Source organism: Gymnoscopelus microlampas (assembly GCF_963454915.1).
Source record: "Gymnoscopelus microlampas genome assembly, chromosome: 6".
Taxonomy (NCBI): domain Eukaryota; kingdom Metazoa; phylum Chordata; class Actinopteri; order Myctophiformes; family Myctophidae; genus Gymnoscopelus; species Gymnoscopelus microlampas.
In genome coordinates, this window is record NC_139943.1 from 48071339 (window position 1) to 48092620 (window position 21282).

Genomic DNA, 21282 nt, shown 5'->3' on the forward strand with positions numbered 1-21282 from the left:
TATACTCATTTTAAACTTGTAACAGAATATATCTTGAGTAAAACATGAGTACTTCTTCCATCACTGTAGAAGACCAGCATTACAGGCCCCAGCATTGAGCTGGTCCTGCTGAGTACATTGAGGCATCAAAAGAGCTTTGTCGCCATCCAGTGGTGAAACAGACTAACTGCTCTCTTCACATACTTTCGTTCTGAGAATGAACAAGGAAGTACACACAGCGTTGCCATGTCGGCTAATTATAAGCGACTTTGGGCTTCTTTTTCTGTAAAGTTGCGGGTTGTGTTTTTTTGGGGTTGTTTCTAAAGTGTAGTTGCTTATTTGGGCTTGTTTCCTAATGTTGTTTAAACCAGTGGTTCTTAAACATTTTCATGTTATGTTATGTCATCATGGACTCCCAAATTAATATGTATTTGTCCCTAACCCCCATCCCCCCAAATGTTTTGTGCCCGGGAGCCCCAATGTTTGATTGATTGAATACTTTATTTACTTTTTAGGTTTGCTGAAAAAATCACATGAAAGTACAGTTCAAATACAAGGTCAACTAAATAGGATTAAAAAGCCCAAGAAAGGACAATGGCTTGTTTCAATTGGGGTCTAAAAATAGTTTGTTGTTTCTAAAAATGTCTATTTTCAATAGGTTTAGTTTAAAGTGCTCTGGTGGTGTTGCTTCTTTTGGGCTTGTTTTCCTAGACCCAGGTTGCTTGTTTCTCTCACAGAATCCGGCAACGTCCGAGTACACAAATGAATGACAGAGACGCATCATCCCAGTAATGTAGCATCGGCCGTAGGTAGCGATCTTTTGACATTGCAATCCGTCAGATCCTAGTCATATGTTGTAAGTAAACCGAAGCAACATCAAAATGTCGATGTCCACCTTCCAGAAGGTGACTCTGGCCACATGTCTGGTGCTTTGCGTCGCTTTGCTGCTTCCTAAGATGCTGCTGTCCCGAGGAGGGAAGAAGGATGCTGATCGTCCAGATGGTAAGGTTTCAACTGGGCCTCTCTCTATGTCTCTTTATTCAAGGATCATCATTGCACTTCCATGGCTTCCACGTGTGGGATGTAACCTGTCCTGATCTGGCATTAACAGTTTATAAATATATGTTGTTAAATTTATTTTATTTTTTATTATCGATGGTTATCGTCCTTGTGTTAGTAGTAATAGTATCCTCCCAGTAGAGGGCGCACAGAACCACCCAGCATCAAATGACAGCGAACCACCTGACCTGACCAGGTGTAGCACAAACAGCTTATTTGCAGCTGAATAGGCTCTATGCACAGCAGCCATATTATCACTTCCTTCACAGGTGTTACCAATAATACTAATGAAGGCTCTGCTCCATCTAGTCTAGCACATTGGTTTCCACGACCCCCATAACTCTTAGAGTGTACAAATGGAACCAAATGGACCCATTTGTACTTGTTCCATTTGTACTCTCAGAGAGTTACACACCCGCAAGGGGGCATTTGGAAGCCCATGAGGGTCCCTGGACCCCAACTGTAGACCCACTGGTGTAACAGAGTGTTTCCAGTGAGCCACCATGCACAATATCAGCACCCTGACTCTGTTTGTCCAGAATGGAACAGAGCCTTCATTAGTATCATTGGTAACACCTGTGAATGTAGTATGGCTGCTGTGAATAGAGCCTATTAATTCGCACCTCATTTATTTTATTTTTTTGCATCAGTTACTTACCAACAGCACATAGGCTACTCATAAGGGTGGGTGGGTCATCTTTCAACTCATCATCTGTCTTTTGAATGGGTAAACGGAACAGTTGGCACCAGGTATTTCTGAACACCATTTTTTTTAATTATGAATGAGGGGTCAAATAATAGCCTAGTACTAAATGTTTTATTTATTTTTATTAAACATAAGGCCCAATATGTCTACAATTGTTACAAATTGCGCGAAACCTCTGGGATAAATAAGGAATTCATGGGAAAATGTAGTCTGATAATGGTGTACTGTGCATGTTCAAATCATATAGGCCACATTTTATCCAACCATTTTTCAAAGCTTACATATTCTTTTAAAACACAAATCTTAATTTTGGGCAAACCAGAAATACCTGGTGCCCACTGGACCTGAATGTATAATATGGCTAAAGTGTTGTCTCTCTGGGTGTATTTTGAAAGTGTGCACATTAAACCACACTCTCTACATTGGCCTTACATCATTGTACAGAATTATGGATTTGTTTTTTTCTCTCCTTTATAAAAAGGTGTTATTTATGTTGTGTTTAACTACGCCTTTATTACACTTCACTACACTATAATGCACTACTACTTCAACAGTTTTGTTTCTTGCTATCCTCTCCTCCCTTGCCCGTCTTCCAGGAGGTCCTGGGCGGTTCCCACCCATGGTCAACCGTCAAAAGGCCCCGGCCGGCCAGGGAGCCGTGGGTTCCCGCTCCAGGGCCCACAACCCGGAGGCCATAGCCAGAGCTAAGGGGGCCGGGACGGGGGCCGGCACTGGGGGAAAGTCCAATCTAGCCGGGCAGATTATACCCATTTATGGCTTTGGGATCCTGGCGTACATCCTCTACATCCTCTTCAAGGTGAAATGCACACACACACGCACACACACACACACACACACACACACACACACACACACACACACACACACACACACACACACACACACACACACACACACACACACACACACACACACACACACACACACTACACATCTAGACTAAACCATGTTGATTTGTACTAAGACTTGGTGTCTTAATCTCTCTCAGATCACAAACAGGGGCAGCACCAAACCAGCAGAGAACAAGTTCTCTGCTGTTCGATCGGAGAACATGAAGAGGAAGATCAGTGAGTATCATTCATTTCTCCCGGTCCTGTCACACTTTTTTAAAATGGAGTTCACGTTGCAACCGTGTCCAGTCTGAGCGTCATCAATTATTACCATTATTGTAGGTAGTAGTGGTTATTATTATGTATTATTATTATTAGTAGTAGTAATAGTAGTACAAATAGTAGTAATAGTCATAGATTTTTATATTTTTTAAAAACATGGCCATGATCAAAGTGAGTTCCTTCGACAGAAGACGCCTCCCTCACCAGTTTCTTATAACCTTCTCTCTCCAGCTGACTTTGAGTTGGTCCAACTGCAAGAGAAGCTGAGGGAGACAGAGTTGGTGATGGAGAACATTGTGTCCAAGGCCAACCACAGTCCTGAGAGGTGGGTGTGTGCCTGCGTTAGACCCATCATTTCCTCAACCGGCTTCCTCCCTCATTTCCTCAACCGGCTTCCTCCCTCATTTCTCCACATTGTTTAACTGTGTTTGCTAATTTGATAACATAAGGCAATAATCTCTCCTAAATATCCAGGAAAGAATGTTCTGTAATCTGTAGTGATTACTTTGTTTCTCTCTAAGGGCCACATTAGAGATGGTTTTAAGTCTTCTTCAGACTTTTCATGTGTTCGTCCAGGTACATACAGGTATAAGCATCTGAACGGATCTTAATATACTTCCCTTTTGTCTTGCTTATGCTCTAACGGTCTAACCTAAGTCAAATACAATTTCACTAGCTCATTAGGGGGCATTTGTGATACATCCCACACCATTATGGTCCCACAAAGGGGGCCACACATAACAGTCAGTTTAGGATAGATATTTTCTGAAATCATTATCATGTGAAGCCTGACCCAGATTGCATGTTTAATAAAATGTGCTATTGATGGATCATGAATAAAATACACCAACAAATTGTTGAACCTCATTGACCAAGAAAGCTTTGCCACATTGTAGGTGCAACTTTGTTCTTCTAGTATTATGAATAGATCTTTGCAGGATGTCATTGTTTGGTCAGAGAACACAGCCTGGGAGTACAGTATGTCTGTGTGTTCCAGGGTGAAGGGAGTGACTTCTGACCAGGAGGAGAGCCTGCTAATGCAGCTCAGGGAGATCACTAGAGTGATGCAGGAGGGTCGGCTGGTGGAGGGCATGGCTCCGGAGAGCAAACCCCAGGCACAATGGGAAGGTAAACACTGCACGACGAAAATTGACATGTGTGACATTGTGTTGACGTTAGTCCAAAATGTTCAACATGCTGCACAAAATCGGAATTGCTTTCATCCATTTTCAACTTGGTTTCTCTATTTTAGGCATGTCATTATTATTTATTTTCCCCCTACATTTTTCAAAACGTTTTAAAATATTGAAAATAGTAGATGTACAAGCTCACAGCAGGTCACTATGCCTCGCGTTGTGAGCTTGAATCAGCAACTTTCGCTATTCGGCGTACAGAACTATACAGTGTGCGCGTGCACACATACAGTATGGTGGGTCACAGATTTTGTCAGATATAAGAAGGGAGGCTCCAAGGAAAAAAAAGGTTAGGATCCACTGCTATAAACTGTACTGTGAAGTGACTCTCTAGCTGTATTTGCGACCGTAGGTCGCATTTACTATAGAAACCTGCTCCAGGTGTCCGTCCGTCACCCCGTCCCTCCGTCACACACGTCCCGTCACACTTTTGCCTCCGTCACACACGTCCCGTCACACTTTTGCCCTGCTCATATCTCCGCACCCGTTGCCCCGATCCATGCCAGATTTTGCACACACACTCCTTACCTGCCAAACTACACCCTCCAAGGACCCCCGGACCTCCAGGGACCCCCAGCTGCCTCGGGGACCCCCAAGTGTAAAAAATGAGCACATGTGGACAAATTACCAAATGACCACCCCAACGGGGCTGCTCACGGGGCATTCCCGGGGACCACCCACTCCTGGTGCTCCAGAACGGATGCAAAAGTGGTGGCGCCCCCAGTGGAGGACCCCCTGCCACTGCAGCTCACATAAAATGCCGTAACTCGGGCTAGGAGCGTCCGGGAGAGCCGCGGCCGGTACCTATTCGTCCGCCAAGGCAACGCGGACACCCCACCCCTAATTTCTCACATGGCCCTCTTCTAGCGCCACCTTCAGGCCGCTTTTCACAACACATTTTTGCCCACTACTCCTACAGTTTTGCCCCTAAAAACACGCAAATTGCTACACACTACACAGTACTGTATGTGTACACTCATGTCATCAACATGCCTGCCACCACATTTCTTAGACCACCAAACAAAACTATACATTGCCCACACAACTAGGAACCAATCGCCGTTACAGCCCTCTTCTGTATACATGTGACCTACGGTCGCTTATCTCCCGATTAGGGAGTCTTACTGGTGTATGCTGTTGCTGTATCATCTAAATTAGTATTTTTCCTTTGAACACAAGTGTGTTGTCAAACCGTGTTTCAGATTTCCCCGAAGAGCCTCATCAACACTATGAACACTCCCACTGTCCTCATCACCATGATGATGATCATCACCATGATGATCACCCACAGACACAGACGGAGACAGACGCTGAGAGGACAGAGGGCGATGGAGCAGACGTGGCTGACTTGAGGGAGAACCACCCTGAGGACCCAGACTCAGAAGAAGCTGAGAAATCGGAGGATTTGCAGAAAGAAGATTGGAGAGAAGCTGCTCTCGCTACAGCAGGTGAAGAGAAGGTGACAGGCGAGGAAGAGGATACAGGACCCGAGGGTAGTCCGGGCTGTAGGAACAAGGAGAAGCCGTGTGAACCGGAGGAGGTGGGGCAGGACGGTGGGGTTGAGGGTGACATCGACTTGGGTGTCCCCAAGGAGGACCTGGTGGGGGTTTTGGAGGAGCTGGAGCTGACCCTGAAGATGACTTCCGTGATGGAGCAGGAGAAGATGGAGGACCTCAACTCCAGCCAACTCCAAATGCCAGACGGAGACGCCACAACTTCCTGTACCCAGGTCCGACGCAGGAACAGGAGGAGGAACAAGAAGCGGGACTGTCACTGACCAAAAGAGAGTAAAGAGAGACCTACACACTTTAAGCCTCCATCTTGATTGACATTTTAATGACTGTTCCTCACAAAGGCTGGTAGCATGAAGGATGGCAGCGGTCACTGAATTTGGGAACACAAGTTCTATGCATCACAACCATCTTGTTTTGCTTTACTTGGCATAAAGAAGTGACAAAATTAGCAGAAGACAGGAGCAACAAATATGACCTTGGCACAAAGGCCTTTGGAAAACAGAGGCTTTTTTGTAGAAAGCTCATACCATCAAATTTGATCATACTAATAATAACTTGTAGACCTCTAACTTGCCACAAAACAATCAAAATCCCCAAAGTTCCAAATTCTTTGCCAAGGTGTTGGTGGCCTCAGTAAGGAATGTGCTGTTCACTACTTCACTGCGTAGTGACAATTTTAAGTCCTTTGTAACTTCCGTCCTATGGCCATTGTCTCAACTTGTCTATTTATGACAATATTGTTCAATTACTGTATGTCAAGTAAGATAGGTCATCATTACAATTGTGTAGTTCCTCAGCACATTATACACACAATTATTTTGGTCCTGCATATACTTGAATGGCACATTTTATGAGCACAGATTTCCTTGTGCATCAGTGTGATAATTTTCAGAGATCAGGTATTTCTACAGATGAAGCTGTAGTAGTAGAAAGGACTGTGTATTGTAGCTATTTATTGTAGGCGGGACATGAGGGATTGGATCAAACTGTTTTTATTTTTTCCCCAGCAAGGTTACTGAATCCTTTTTCCAAAGCCGATTTCCAACAAATGGGCTTGTTTTGTTCTTGGTAATACGTTAAGTTTGAATAGAGATTTATAGACATGCAGTACATTTTGGAATCGATTTTAACGTAAGAGATGGGATTCAATAGGATGCATGCTGATGACTGGGTAATATGGTTGGCAACTAGGCTATATCACTTTATAGATGAATAGCTTTATTTTAAGTGGAAATAAATACAAACTGTCTACAACTACATAACATTGAACTGGTTTCAATACCAACTTAAACGTATCAATGACACTGTAAACATTCAATACCTTTGATTTTTTTATTATGCAGATGTGAGCTTTTTCCTTTTGTCTTCTATACCTTCCAAGTATTTAAAGTGTCACTTTTATACACTTAATTATTTATAAATGCACCCACCTTTGCATATCAGTGTTTGAGAGAATACTGTTGAGTGATTTAATAAATACAATATGTCCTGTTTGAACATACTGTAAGTTTCATCCATTGCTTTCACCACGCATGAACAATTACACTGCGGTTCAGAAAAAGGAGTTTATTTGTAAAATGGAAATAGTATACCCATACAAAAGCAACATCACTTGATGTTAGCTGAGTGCATATGAGAAACAATTCAACAAGTGGCACGCTACAAGTGCTTTTCGCTTGGTCTAACACTTCTGACTGTTGACGCGTATTTGACATGTATATTGGTGCCCGTTTCCAGCTGCTCCAAGGGGGACACTGACTGGCTCTATCATTGAGTGACAGGTCTGTCTCACTGTTCCATTGGCTCGTCGCCGGGTGCGTCTGCTGCAGCAGGCTCATCTGCTGGCTGGGCAACCTTCAACACAAAGAAGAACAGTGGTTGAGAGGAGTAGAACATTGTGGATTGTTTTCTTCAGGCATGGCATTGGCTAACCACCAGGATTTGACATTATATTAAAGCATTTTTCCACCTCTGTTGACAGCCAGGACTGATCCAATCACATGCTTCATGACTAGACCAACCAGAAGCCATACTCATACCCTGGTTGGGATTATTGGCCACATATTGGTACATTTTTGCTGTTGCTGGTAACTGTTAACTCTACCAGCTGCTTTGGCAAGGAATCAACCATCACTTATACCTTTCTCTGAAATATTTTTCTTTTTGTTACAGTCAATGGTTGAAAGTGAGTGCCAACCCAAACTAAATCCATTACTGTACCTTTCTCTGAGGCCTCTCCTCCAGCCCCTCCAGGTAGGGAGCCACAGCCTCGTCATCATAGATGACGAACTCCATGTCCTTACCCACAATGCCAATGGACACGTTCTGAAACATAACAAAATATACCAAGACTGTGGTGGGTCCAAACCGGGGTGAAAAGTAATACAAAATAATGATATTCTTTATCTGCTAACTGATGATTTTACAGAGTAGAATACGAATGGATGTGTGTAATGTACCTTGATGGTGAGATCCTGCTCTGCAGGCAGCGTTTCCCTGAGAGCACGGAGGCCATGCTGCACCAGCTCATTCAGATTACCTAGAAACATCGACATTTTTCTTGTTTTAATACACTCCAGGTCAGTTGTAATGTCTTCAACTATAATAATAGTTGAAGCATTACAATAGTCAAAAGTCAAAATTCCTGTGTATTTGTTATCTGTGGCAAATAGTGTTTGATTGATTTTGAATCAATACAATGCGATCCAATACATGGATCGCTTTGTTCAACTAATCCTCAAGAGAGTTGTGTTTTATAATTTATCATACACTATTCATTTCCATGGCATGACCTTATGCATGAATCAATTACACTTTAAACTGACGCAACAATTACATCATTTTAAATGGATACACTCCTATGTGTCTCTTTCAAAAGCATAAGCCTGCATTCAAACACAGTGTACATGTAAATATCAAAGTGTGAATCTGTCTACCGTTCAGGACTGAATGTGTTTGAATGCACTTGTGTAAGTGAATGAGTGGTTCTCTACTTTTTGCACCTCTAGAACCATAACAGCCAGGCCACAGCACTGCTCAATGAATAGAAGAAAAATACTTGTGAATGCCCTTACAGTCCATGAACTTGTCCATGGATCTCTCTAGGTAGGTGCGTGCAGACTGTGAGCGTGCTCCGATGGACATGGCTTTGCAGTCAAAGTAGTTTGCTGAGGGGCATGTCTGGAAGATATGAGGTCCCATATCCTAATGGAAAAATACATACAGTTGTATATGTAATAGATACAAAATAAACAAGTGTGTATGCTCCATGACCCTTCCTTTAGCAAATAGTTCTTGCAGCACCATACACTCTCAAATACTCAAATAGTTTAGAATTGTTTCTAAATTTGAACTATGGACATCGTTTGTGCTCAGTGATATAAAGAAATAATTTAAACACATTAAACATTGCTACTATGTATAAATAACATGTGGGGAAAAGGTAAATATTTGAACTTGTTAAACGAAAAAAGAAAAGAAAATAGAAGCCTCCTTGTGTGCAGTGAACCTTTTGGATTAATTATTAACTATCGATTCCTGCTTTCATCAGCACCCTGGAAGGAATTTTGCTGCGCACAGAGCATTCTTGACATTCAATAAAATATTAAACTATTATCATGACAAAGCAAACTTACATCATATCCAGCAATGAGGAGTCCCACACCGTAAGGCCTTCTTCCATATCTCTGCGTTGGGATTTGGGTTTCTAAACATGTGTTTAAGGATAACACTTATTTTTTTACCATATACAGTACATCAAAAGCTATGCTGACTGTGCATAATCGTATTTGCTCAATTAGAGATACAACCAATACATTACTCATTTATACCAGAGAACTGGCAAGTGCAACCAGTCATTGTTGGTCACTGGAGAATTTGCAGATGGTTAACCTCGTCCGTGCCAGTATTCATTTAAGTCGTTTTACTCCTATCTTAGTTCCTGTTGGTTATTTTCAGTATACAGATATATTTTTTCAGCTTTTCATTTACAGTTATGTTTAGTCTTTATGCCAAACTTTGTACCTTGATTTAGCCATTAAGCAATAAAAAGCAATGATTGCCTAATTTACACCGGCAGCTTGTTGCTTCCTTTATTCCCTTACCCCTAAACATCTACTGGGTCATTACAACAGGTATAAATCACAAAATGCACCAAATAAAGTCAGCATGTCTTCTATAGAAATCAAATGACCGAAATCAGTCGCGGCGACTGAGAACTTTAATCCATGGATTAAACACACCAACTGAAAGGATACTGCTTCCGATAAGAGTGACGAGACGTGATGTTGGTAGGGGCTTATCGAATACAAAGTGGGAGTCCAAACACTCCTGGCGCATGAAGTTACTATGGGAGGGAAATGAATAGGAACATGTTGGTTAGTTGATTAAAACAAATATATATATATATATATTCACAGCTTGACTTAAACCATTAAGACCTGAGGCCGAGTCTACAAATGTCTTCTAAACAGTTTTCAGAAAAACGTATGTTGCTATATCAGTGGTTCTCTAATGTTTTCATGTCAAGGACCCCCAAAAATTTGGCCACCAAACCACATCTCAAAATTTTGTTCCAGGGACCCCCAGAAGCAAAGATTTGAGTTAAAAATGTTCACTTAAAGAAATATTTGCACAAATGGCAGATCTACAAGCTATGAGCTTGTAGATCTGAATCTAGTATCTTGTATAGAACTAATGTGCTATACATATATATAGCTAAAATCTAAAATGACACAGCTGGTTTTAATGGGTTAAGATACCAGACCATCACCATACACACACGACTGTGTGTACATGATTCCTACCAGAGCAATCTGGCGTCAGCAGTCAGTCCCGCAATAGAGATGCCGATATGGTTATCAACATGGAGGATCTTCTTCTGGTGGGCAGCCAGTTCAGACTGAGCTCTCTGTAGAGACACAACAACCACATCCACACATTAAGTAAGACACTGATCAACCTTAGCAGGCCAAATAATAATAATATTCAGATCGATTTAAAAGTTCCATCCAATAACAGTGGACCCTTTGGTAGCTCCACTCCCACAGATTTTCAAATAAAAACAATTGATGTGGACATCTGCCCCCTCAGGGGCATTGGAGACTGGAGGTGCAGAAAAGTTGAGGAAATTTCCCTTGTGGGTTCAATAAAAGTCTATCTAGATTCTAGATGCCTCCAAACACAGTCCACAGGGAGTTGGGTTGTCAACTTGCGTTTTGCGCAAAAGGAGAAATGTTCCATTTATTTATCTTTGCAAAACACAAGCTTCATATACAACTGTATAGCATATATCTGACTGCATTATAATTAACATACAGACATTGATATCATACACTTAAGCATCTTGTTAGGTAAAATAACATGCATTAGTAATTAAGGGTGCCACACTTATTAATCGATTATAAAAAGAACAATCAATTATCAACATTTTCCTAAAGTATTTTTTTTGTTGAAAATAGCAGATCTACATGCTCACACTGCACGCTGTCATGTGCAATTTTTGTTATTTGTGTGTGACATTGTTGTACGACGTAGTATAATATAGGACTAATCGATTTAGTCCATTATTTAAAAAATATTCTTGGTCAATTCCTTGATGCGCAAAAGATGAAACAAATGACCCAAAAAATGTGTTTCTCAATTAATTGAAATAATTGATAGAATAACCACTAAGAAAATAATACACGAGAAATAATACATAGAGGCAGCCCTATTAATAATCAAATATTGAGATTCTGCAATTTCATGAAAGCGACAGCCAGTGAAAGACCTAAAAGTATGCCATACTAGATGAAAATAACAGCCTTGTGATTAATAGTGAGGATGTTATTACCTTAAGTGCCACCAAGACTGCGTGGGTTTTGTTTTTGAGTCCTACAGTAGCTGAGCCCTGCTTCACTGCCTCCATTGCATACTCAATCTGGTGGATACGACCCTGGAACAGAAGCAAAAAGCTTATATTAATGCAAGATTCTGTGGAATACAATTTAATTACAACACATCTTTCATTCAAGTACGTTTTAGAAAGCCTATGAGAGCTATATAAACAGTCACTCACCTGTGGGCTCCATACTGTGACGTCATTGTCGTACTGGTTGCGGAACTAGAGAGTTTGTAAACAGATCATGTTGTTAATGATGACATTGAAAGTAATTTCTAGCACATTACAACTTAACACATTTTATAATGAGCTCACGTAATTGTCTTGCATTTTCTGTCCGATTCCCCAAAACTCAACCAAACCAAACACAGTTGGGCTCCACAAAAGATGAAGACATTCTGTGACAACTAACATGGGCGCCTTTTCTTCTAGACTCAGGCATTGGATTGGATTACCAATAAATAAATAATAAAGTAGCCAGCTGGGACAGCAAGGCAGGTGCAAACAAAGTTTTGTTTGCAACTTCGCCATGGCACCAGGGAATTCGCCATCATGGTAATGCAGTGTCTCTCAACCTTTTCAGGCCGTGACCCCCTGAAATAATCATATTTGAATTGGGACCCCCCCCCCCCAGATAAGCACTTGGAATTGTAAGAGTTGAGGCATTACATTTTGTTTGACTCGGTTCCACAGATAAATATTGTGAGAACAGCAGATCTACAAGCTCACAACGTTGTGTAAGCTTGTAGATCTGCTATTTTCACAATATTTGTGTATATTTACATTATTTGACAATTTGACATTTTTATAGTAGGTTGTTGATTACTTTTGATGCAGTCATGGGGGGGGTTATTAACCCATATTTGGCTATTCAAAAATAGCAGATATACAAGCTCATAGCGCGGCACGAGCTTGTAGATCTGATATTTTTGGAAAGATCTTGAAAATGTGTGTAAATATTTGAATATATATAAAAACATTAATAATAATTATATATATATATATATATATATATATATATATAAAAAAAAAAACCTAGTCTCAGGTCTAAATGTGTTCAAAAAGGTGTTAAAAGTTCTTAAATTGTCACTTCACTGTCATCTGGAGCGTGGAGACCCCAAAAAATCCCACCCACAGGTTGAGAACCACTGTGGTATTCTCATTTCACACCCTATGACATTAGAAAGTTTATAAAAGAATATTCCATTGCAGCCACTAGGCTAGCTGGACATACTTTAACATTTAACATTCATCAGTATGACAAATTACAAGCTTTTATTTCACCAAAAGAAAGGCGCAGAGAAATCAATGTTAAAGAGAAAACGAAAGAAACGAATTGAGCTAATGTTAGCACGCTAGCTTAGCTAGCTAAGATGCCAACGTGCTAGATAATATTATCAACGGGTAAAAAACTAAGACCCTCATTATTATAAATGAATGTTTTATTTATTGGTTTTATGTTGGAACGGTTCAATTACAAAACAATTGCGTTTTTCTGACTTATTTCTCCAGCCTCATGAGTCATGAATGAGGGCTGAGGGTGTTTTGCTCAGTAGTGCCAGATTCTGCGAGAGAAATAAGCAACCAAGCTCTCAATAGATCTGCTATTTAAAATAAATAAAATAAACACAAAAGTAAATTTCATTCAGATGGGGGAGGGGGTCTTTGGACAAATACATATTAATCTGGGGGTCCTTGCCATGAAAATATTTGAAGACCACTGGTTTAAACAACATTAAGCCGAAATAAGCAACAGCTACACTTTAAGGACAAGTCCAATAAAAAACAAGCCCAAAGTCGTTTATAATAAGCGGACATGGCAACCCCGGTTTTGCTTACTCACAGTGCAGTGAGCGGTGTGCTAGCTCGTTAGCTTAGCCTTAGTGTGAGCTCTTTATGACTTTAAAGATAAGTGAAATGCACACATGCGACTCATCATGAGATCGAGAAGCCAATCCGGTATATTATTATTATATGAGACAAGAGAAGGTCAAATGGTGTGTAATTTCATTCAATCTTACCATCTTTACTAGAGCTTCTCTGAACCCGAGGCTCTGAGCTGTGATTCCGGATTGATTTCTTTTCCTGAACTCCTCCTGCGTCACAGGAAGAGCAACAGATGTCCGATGTTGTCAAACAGCTGATTGACTGATTAGCCCTGGTAGCAGGGTTGCCAGATCTGCTGCCAGATTATAATTTCCCTGCAAGATTTTATTTGAAATCAAGCTCACAGCGCGTCGTAAGTGTTTTAGTAAAAGTACAATATTTGTCTCTGAGATGTAGTGGAGTAAAAGTAAAAGTACTGAAAATTGGAAATACTCTAGTAAAGTAAAAAAATACCTCAACATTTTACGTAAACACAGTACTTTACTTTACTACGAGTAAATGTATTTAGTTTCTTTACACCACGTGTGCTTTTTCGTGATATAAATTAATGCCCAACTTCGTTGACGTCGTACAAGAGTGTCGCACAATAATTAGCGGAAATAGCAGCTATTTTAGAAACCTTTTAAAAGTGGTTAATACATGTGTCTGTGGTTTTATAAAATATGTAACCAATGAAGGGTATAATTAAGAGCTTATTGTGACTAATAGTAATTTACATTTGATATGGTATTGTAACACAGCCCCCCCATACAAGGTTTCCACTCCACAGCGACACATGTTCTTTACATCTATTTTTCTACAAAGCAAAGAGAACCTTAGTTAGAACCAATTAAACAATGTATTTCAAACGCACGTACGCTCGTGCGCACACTTACACACGCCGCACGCACGCACGCACGCACACACGCACGCACACACACACACACACACACACACACACACACACACACACACACACACACACACACACACACACACACACACACACACACACACACACACACACACACACACACACACACACACACATTCCATTGCATGAGCACTAGGTGGCAGCAGCAAATTGAAATTGTGTGATTATAGATATATATCAGTTAGTTAGTTAGTTTCATAACTTCCACTTGTTTGTCCTGTGTCCTGGCTGTTACTGTATGAGTGATCTCTCATGACTGGATGCAATTCGTATCCCGACCTGAAAAAATATGTTCTGTTTACTAAAGAGCTGGAGAGACAGGGTGACACCTGTTACTGAACAACATTCTAGAATCCATACTATAGCAATGATTGCTATGGGAATATAGAGCTATTTAACACTTATTTTAACAATATTGTTTCATCCCCATTTAAAAAATAGCTCACCTGCAAGACTGCAAGCTTACCATGCATTGCATCGTGATGCGTTTTGACCTTGTAGATCTGCTATCTGCTAAGTTTTTTTTAATAGTTTTTAAATTCTGTTTAAGAAATGCACCTAAAATTAGTAACTACATGCTCAAAATAAGCACTAGGAACAATGGACAAACTGTCTTAGTACTGCTGCTATTCTATGATTGCTCATGTTTTATTTCATTGTTGTTGCATATATGTTTATTATTATTATTACTATTATTATTACTGCTGCTGTGTCTGATGAACCATGCAAAAATAATTCCACTGTAACAATTCATAAGATGTAACAATAAAATCAAATCTTGAAAACAATCTTGAATCTTGAAATCCTAACTTCAATAACACCCTTTAAGCATGTCTCGTCTTCAAGGTGCGTATAGGCCTGTATAAGGTTGGTGTTTGTGTTAATATTACTATTTAAATCCATATCATACTTGTGCAACACAACATCTATGTCCTGTAGGGCAACCATTGCAACATTCTTTGAGACATATCTAGTTGCTAATATAGGCAAATTTAGAGGTAATGGCAGTGAGTGGAAAGTGAGTGCAATTAATTAGAATAAATTGGTTTACTGCTATGCCATACGGTAGGAAAATAGGCTTTGACCCAAGAATCGGAGTGTTTCAAATGAATTATTGTCTTGAAAGACATTTATCTGGACATTTCTCACAAACGTTGATGATTCACACATTTTCCAGGTAACAGCAGTGAGCATTTGGAAAGGGGAAAAGTTTTTTCAAAGTGTTGAAGAACTTGGATTCTAGCCAACTAAAATTAGTAGGCTACCCTGTATGACTGTATGCAAGGTGGGTGACTCTGAGTCAAGTATTGAATTACCCAGTCAAGAAAGAACAGGCACCATTAGAGAATGTCTAGATAATTTGATCAGACATGTATACGCTTGTATACTAGTGTATTGCTGCAAAGGGGGCCTGTCAAATTATGCTTAATCAAGTGATTTAATGGAACCAGTACAAATTAACATAACATTAAAATTATAAAATAAATGAGATCCCACATCTACTATGGAAATATTGAACTAATTTACTTTAAGGTAACAAGGACATATTGGTGTGTTCCTTCCTATTATGCTTTTTTTTGTGTTATATAGTTATGCAGGTGAATGGAAAGTAACAGGTGAATGCTATAGAATTTGGTATAACATATTCAATTACAGCATGCATTCTTTTGTTATGCTTCCCAATACAGTATATACTCTCCTTAAATGGTATTAAGATTTGTCCTTCAGTAAAATCCAGTGTTAATTTAAACAAAGTGTACAAGTGTACAAAAGGACAAAATGGACCTCCATTTGTACACTCTCTGAGTTAAATTAACACTCAGGATTTTACAGTGTAAATAGATTGCTATGCAGTCACAGAAAATAGACATTAAATGGCCCCAGTCCGTATGACTTCATGTCTGGTTTTTAGGTTGAAAAGGCTTGGCCCATTGCTATAGCCATCCTTTTTTCCCTCTCTCGCTCTGTTAATGATATCTGATGTACCCTTGATCCGGGAGGAGATGAATTAATAGGGCCGTGCTGACGAGCTTGCCTCTTCTGCCAAGGCAGCGGCAGGCGCACGGCGTGTGTGCGACCATTACATCAGCATGCCAGGCCTCCGCCTCTTGCCTTTGTGATTGAGATGGTAGGAGCTGTTGCTGAGCTCAGCATGTTTCACCCCGGTGCCTCATTTAACTCTGCCAAACGGCCCCCGGTTTAATTTTTCAAATGGAAAAGCGGCCTGAGTCACTCTGTGTCTCTCGGTCCAAGCTAGAGCGTGGACAACTAGCTGCACGCACGTTGAGAAAGCTGTGGTGTTTAAGGGAGGAGCGTGGGCCCCAACTATGGGTTACAGTCCATGTATTCTTATGTCTCACAGCCATGTGTATGTTTACTTGAGTTTCTATGTGGGTGGGAGCTCAGCTGATTACCCCTATGTTCAAGTTCAAGTTTTATTGTTATCCATATAGCAGTCAGTATAGGCCTACACTGAGAGTCTGAGATTCAGGGCCCTATTTTGGCAGCAAAACGTACTGCCATGGCACATGGTCTTAACTTGTGCCGTGGGGATGTGTCCAGCGCTATGTTCCTATTTCCACCACGCTAAAATGATTGTAGCGCCAGGTGCTATCTCTTGCGCTCGGCGCTACAGGCACTTCATTATTCATGGGTGTGTTTTGGGCGTTACATGAATAAAAAGAGTGCCATCACCTTTAAAAACTAGATTGCGCCTAGCCCCATTTGGAACCTCACTCTCCACGATAGCTCAGAGATGAGGTTCCCGAGATGAGGTTCCCATTGCAACCGAATCGGGAGCAGTACTGACATATGCAGTCGGGGGCTGAGTGGAAAAAATGGCACAGGCTGACTAAATAAGCGATTTAAACCGTTGTTTCAACCCATCGCTTAAACTTTCAGACTATTTTGCAAACATCTGTAGGTGTCTCGGACTACCTCTACTTTTTAGATACAATGTGGGGAAAAAGCTAATCATCTGTGACTTTTTGTGAACCTCATCGTGCTATGTGGAGTGAGGTTCCAAACTGGGCTAGATTGCGCCTCCGCCTTAGTGGTGGAGATCAGAAAAGTTGACTTCATTCCTACTTTTACTTAGAATCACTGTGCTCAGAATCACCGTAGCCTAATGTCTTCCTCATGCCCATGAGACATCTGTGATAGCTTGACATAGAAGTTTAATATTCACATGCAATATATATACTTCCAGAGCAGTAAGCACCAACCCCTCACCCCTGTATTGCTTAAAATAGGTCAGTGATGTGGTTTTAGCCTGGAAATCGACAGGGCTAATGGGCAGGACGTGGCAGCCCCTCTGCCAACCATCATGGATGTGCCAAGGATGCATTAAGCTGGCAGTCATCCTATAACGCAGCAGTTCAAAGGTCTCTAGCCGGACACTGAATGAATGGAGGCAATCTTTTGGAAGCCATCTCAATCCTTCCCCTTCAATAAGATTTTAAAAGTGGGTTTATGTTTTCACTGACTTCTACATTCCTACATCAAATGCCAGAGCAGGCAACCGTTTGAGTGCAAGAGAAGAGAAAGAAGTGAAGAACTTAAGTGTTTCAGCAATGCTGTAAAAAAAAAAGTATATATACTTTTTTGGTCAGACGAAGGAGGAGCCAGGCCCGGAAGCAACCCACTGCAGTACCCAGAGCCTCGTAGTGTCGCCAACACCCGCTGTTAACAGCTCACCTGCCACCCTCAGGCCCCAAGAAACAGTGGGGGCAGTAGCATGCCACTTGGACACAGGCCGGGGTCTGATCCGCCCGAAACACCCAGTGACTCCAGTAAACAACACTGAGGATGTGTCCACGTTTGTGCATCAGAAGATGTTTTGCGTGCACGCACACACACAGCCCTTTCCCTGGCAGCTCTTCCTTGGTGTTGTCTACGGGTTAGCTTCAAGCAAACTGAGCATTCCCCACTCAACACTTCCAGCCTCCCTTATACAGTATACCAGGTGAGCCCCACCCACTTTGATTAGTAATTGGCATCATCAACTCAAACAAGGCCAACCATGGACCATGAGTTAAGACTATCTACACAATTACACGTTTTCTTAACACATTCCAGGCATCAAATAATTCACAAAACAATTACAATAAAATTCAGCAATACAGATAATATAGGGCAGGCCTACAACATTGGCTGCTACACAGACACACCTCTAAGCCAGCTTGATGACAGCTATTAGAGTGGGCAGTTCCCGCCCACTTCCTGGTGCCGGAAGTAAATACTCAATGCATTTTTCCCATTGACTTTTACAAAAATATTTATATCAATTAATTTAAGCCTAGAATCAAGCTATCCAGGATAGCGGTGAATCATGACCATAAAACGTTTGATTCTGTGAAAAAACGTTTTTGAAAACGGCAAAACAAAGGGTATTTATTAATATAGTATATCATATCATTAAATATAAAATTTTAAAAAATCACAGAAAAAAAGGTTTTATGGTCATGATTCACCGCTATCCTGGATAGCTTGATTCTAGGCTTAAATTGATTGATATAAATATTTTTGGAAAAGTCAATGGGAAAAATGCATCGAGTATTTACTTCCGGCACCAGGAATTGGCGGAACTGCGATGCTCTATTGGAAGCAGCCGTGCAGTGTGTGCTTGTAATGTCCAGTTTTACCCTGTGGAGGCACGGGTTGCTGGGTCTTGCGCCTGGTAGTCGAGGGCCCCTGGACACTGGCCTGGGCCATAATCCATCCCTGGCTCAATAGCAGCTGGGATAGATGACAGCAGGTTTTCCTTGAAAGTTTCTTTATTTCTGTACAGCACTAGAAACCTATTCAACTGCTTGCCATGCCTTATATTATATATTATGCGTGTGTGAGATTTATCCTGTGTGCATCGATTAGCTTGAAGCACAATGCATGTCGTCTCACCCAGCTCAGTGTCAGCAATGGTCAGCAAATTAGATTCATTACCTGTAGCTATCTGTGTCACGTGGGAGCCTGCCCTTTTAAGAGAACAGAAGCAGGTTGTGAGTCTATTAATCCCAATGGGAGAATTGACCTTAAACATTGTTTATGGCCGATTATTTTGCCTCATAGTAACATAAGTAATTATTGGACCCATTCTTCACAAGCCATATATCTTCAGAATATTCACACTCTAAAATTGTATTTTTCAGAAATTAGGAGGAAATGAGCTTTGTTCGAGATCTCTGTGTCAGCAACACACTCTTGCGAGATCTGGCAACACGATCATACACCATGAGCCTGGTCTACGATTCGGCAGTGGATGCTATTGGGATCTGGCAATAAATGACGTTCATGTCGGGTGACTGTGCCCAGTGCCTACTTAGGAGTGTATACCCTAACCCTTTCATACCATTGGCAAGACTTGGAATGTTGGGGATCTTTGTTACAGTCAAATTAGTTTAACTCAGGTCAGGTGTGGCAACTCTTGGGACTTACATACATACATACTGTACATGCATACATACATACATACATACTGTATACAGACCAACGTGGCTGGCCCCTTCAGTGCTACACTGTAAAAACACAATAACCCAAAAAGGTTTTAATCCTTCAGATAAGAGGCATGCACTAAAACCAGTGCATTAGCACCATTAGTTCATTTGTTATTGCCGGTGTCAGTGCAGCATGATGATGCCAAGTCTGTGGAAACAGAGACATCCAGTCATTATTTTAGTGCTCAGGCAAATGCTTAAACAGTAATTGCATTCGTCCATTTGCCATTGCACTCTTTTTGTCTATGTTTTTGCCCCTGTCTGTCTGTCCGTTCGTCCGTCAGTCCGTGTACAGCTAATCTTCAGTGGTCATTTTTGGGGAAAATATTATAGTGTTTTTGTTTTCTCTGTGAATGAAACAGTAATTCCATATTTTGATAAGTGAGTAGAAACCACAGTTATACATGATTGATCCCTCCCTGTTAGTTAGACATACTACAATAAATGTATAAATACATTTGGATTCCACAAACTAAGATAAAACAAATATTTTAACGATTGCTTTAGTTACACTGAAAGCAAGACTAATTCCAACTGTTTGGAAGAGAACACAGTTGAGAGAATCTTGACTCACCTTTTGCTCACTTTATGAGCTGCCCCTGCCATTTTGGCATAGTTCCTGATCAGATGTTTTTGGAGACAGTGATGTATGGTGTACTAGATTTTATAGTGGATAGTGGATGTTGTCTTAAATCTGAGCCCTTGGTCAGCACACTTAGCACAAGACAGTATACAGTTTAGGAAGATAATTGATATGTAAACGGGAAAAAAAGAAAAGAAAAAGAAAAAAATATTACAACCACGTTTCTTTTGGGTTCAAGTACTAATTCAAGAAGACAATTTATACAAATGCAATGTATGAATTAAAATAAGGTTATAGAGGCACAAACACAAGTAGTAGAAACAAATTACTTAAAGGGGAAATCCACCCATTTTCAATATTTAACTATGTCATTAATATAGCATAAAGGAGTTGTGTGGAAATAAGAAAAAAGTTCCCCCCTTTCTGTGTTGCCTTGAACTGGAGGATTGATTGTGGGTTTAACATTGCAAATTACAACGTGATGACTCATCATGTTGTAATTTGCAATGTTAAACCCACAATCAATCCTCCAGTTCAAGGCAACACAGAAAGGGGGGAACTTTTTTCTTATTTCCACACAACTCCTTTATGCTATATTAATGACATAGTTAAATATTGAAAATGGGTGGATTTCCCCTTTAAGTGTCTGTCTCTACCAATTTAAAATTGAGAAGTTATTTAAAATATACCAGTGATTTTTTGATTTTGCCAGCTGAATTTACAGTACATGGGCAGAGTTAAATCTAGAGAAACGTTATGGTCACCTCTAAGTCTTAAAGGAGTAGTTCGTCAAAAATAAATTAGAGACTCAGTAGGTGACTCTTGTTGAGTCTGGTCATCAAATTACTTGGGAATGTGACAAAAACAAAAACATCTCCTTGAATTCAAGGCTTTCATGGGGTGTGTAATTGATAGAAAATAAGTACTTTTTTGGGTGAACTA

General features: G+C 40.6%; 2 protein-coding genes across 2 annotated transcripts; one reads left to right on the top strand and one right to left on the bottom strand.

Moving 5' to 3' along the window:
• Nucleotides 1-850: 850 nt before the first annotated feature.
• ric3b (RIC3 acetylcholine receptor chaperone b) lies at nt 851-5847 on the top strand (the record flags this gene model as incomplete). The annotated part of the gene is made up of 6 exons (XM_084059613.1): nt 851-981; nt 2341-2561; nt 2754-2832; nt 3109-3202; nt 3875-4005; nt 5273-5847. The coding sequence occupies exons 1-6, from the start codon at nt 861-863 to the stop codon at nt 5845-5847; spliced, it is 1221 nt and encodes a 406-aa protein (XP_083915739.1). The 5' UTR covers nt 851-860.
• Nucleotides 5848-7135: 1288 nt separating this feature from the next.
• Nucleotides 7136-13562, bottom strand: psma1 (proteasome 20S subunit alpha 1). The gene is made up of 10 exons (XM_084059188.1): nt 13487-13562; nt 11643-11687; nt 11418-11519; nt 10390-10493; nt 9841-9929; nt 9220-9290; nt 8659-8788; nt 8044-8123; nt 7805-7909; nt 7136-7438 (listed from the first exon to the last, which is right to left on the bottom strand). Exons 1-10 carry the CDS (start codon nt 13487-13489, stop codon nt 7373-7375), a joined length of 795 nt encoding a protein of 264 aa, XP_083915314.1. The 5' UTR covers nt 13490-13562; the 3' UTR covers nt 7136-7372.
• Between the last annotated feature and the right edge of the window lie 7720 nt (nt 13563-21282).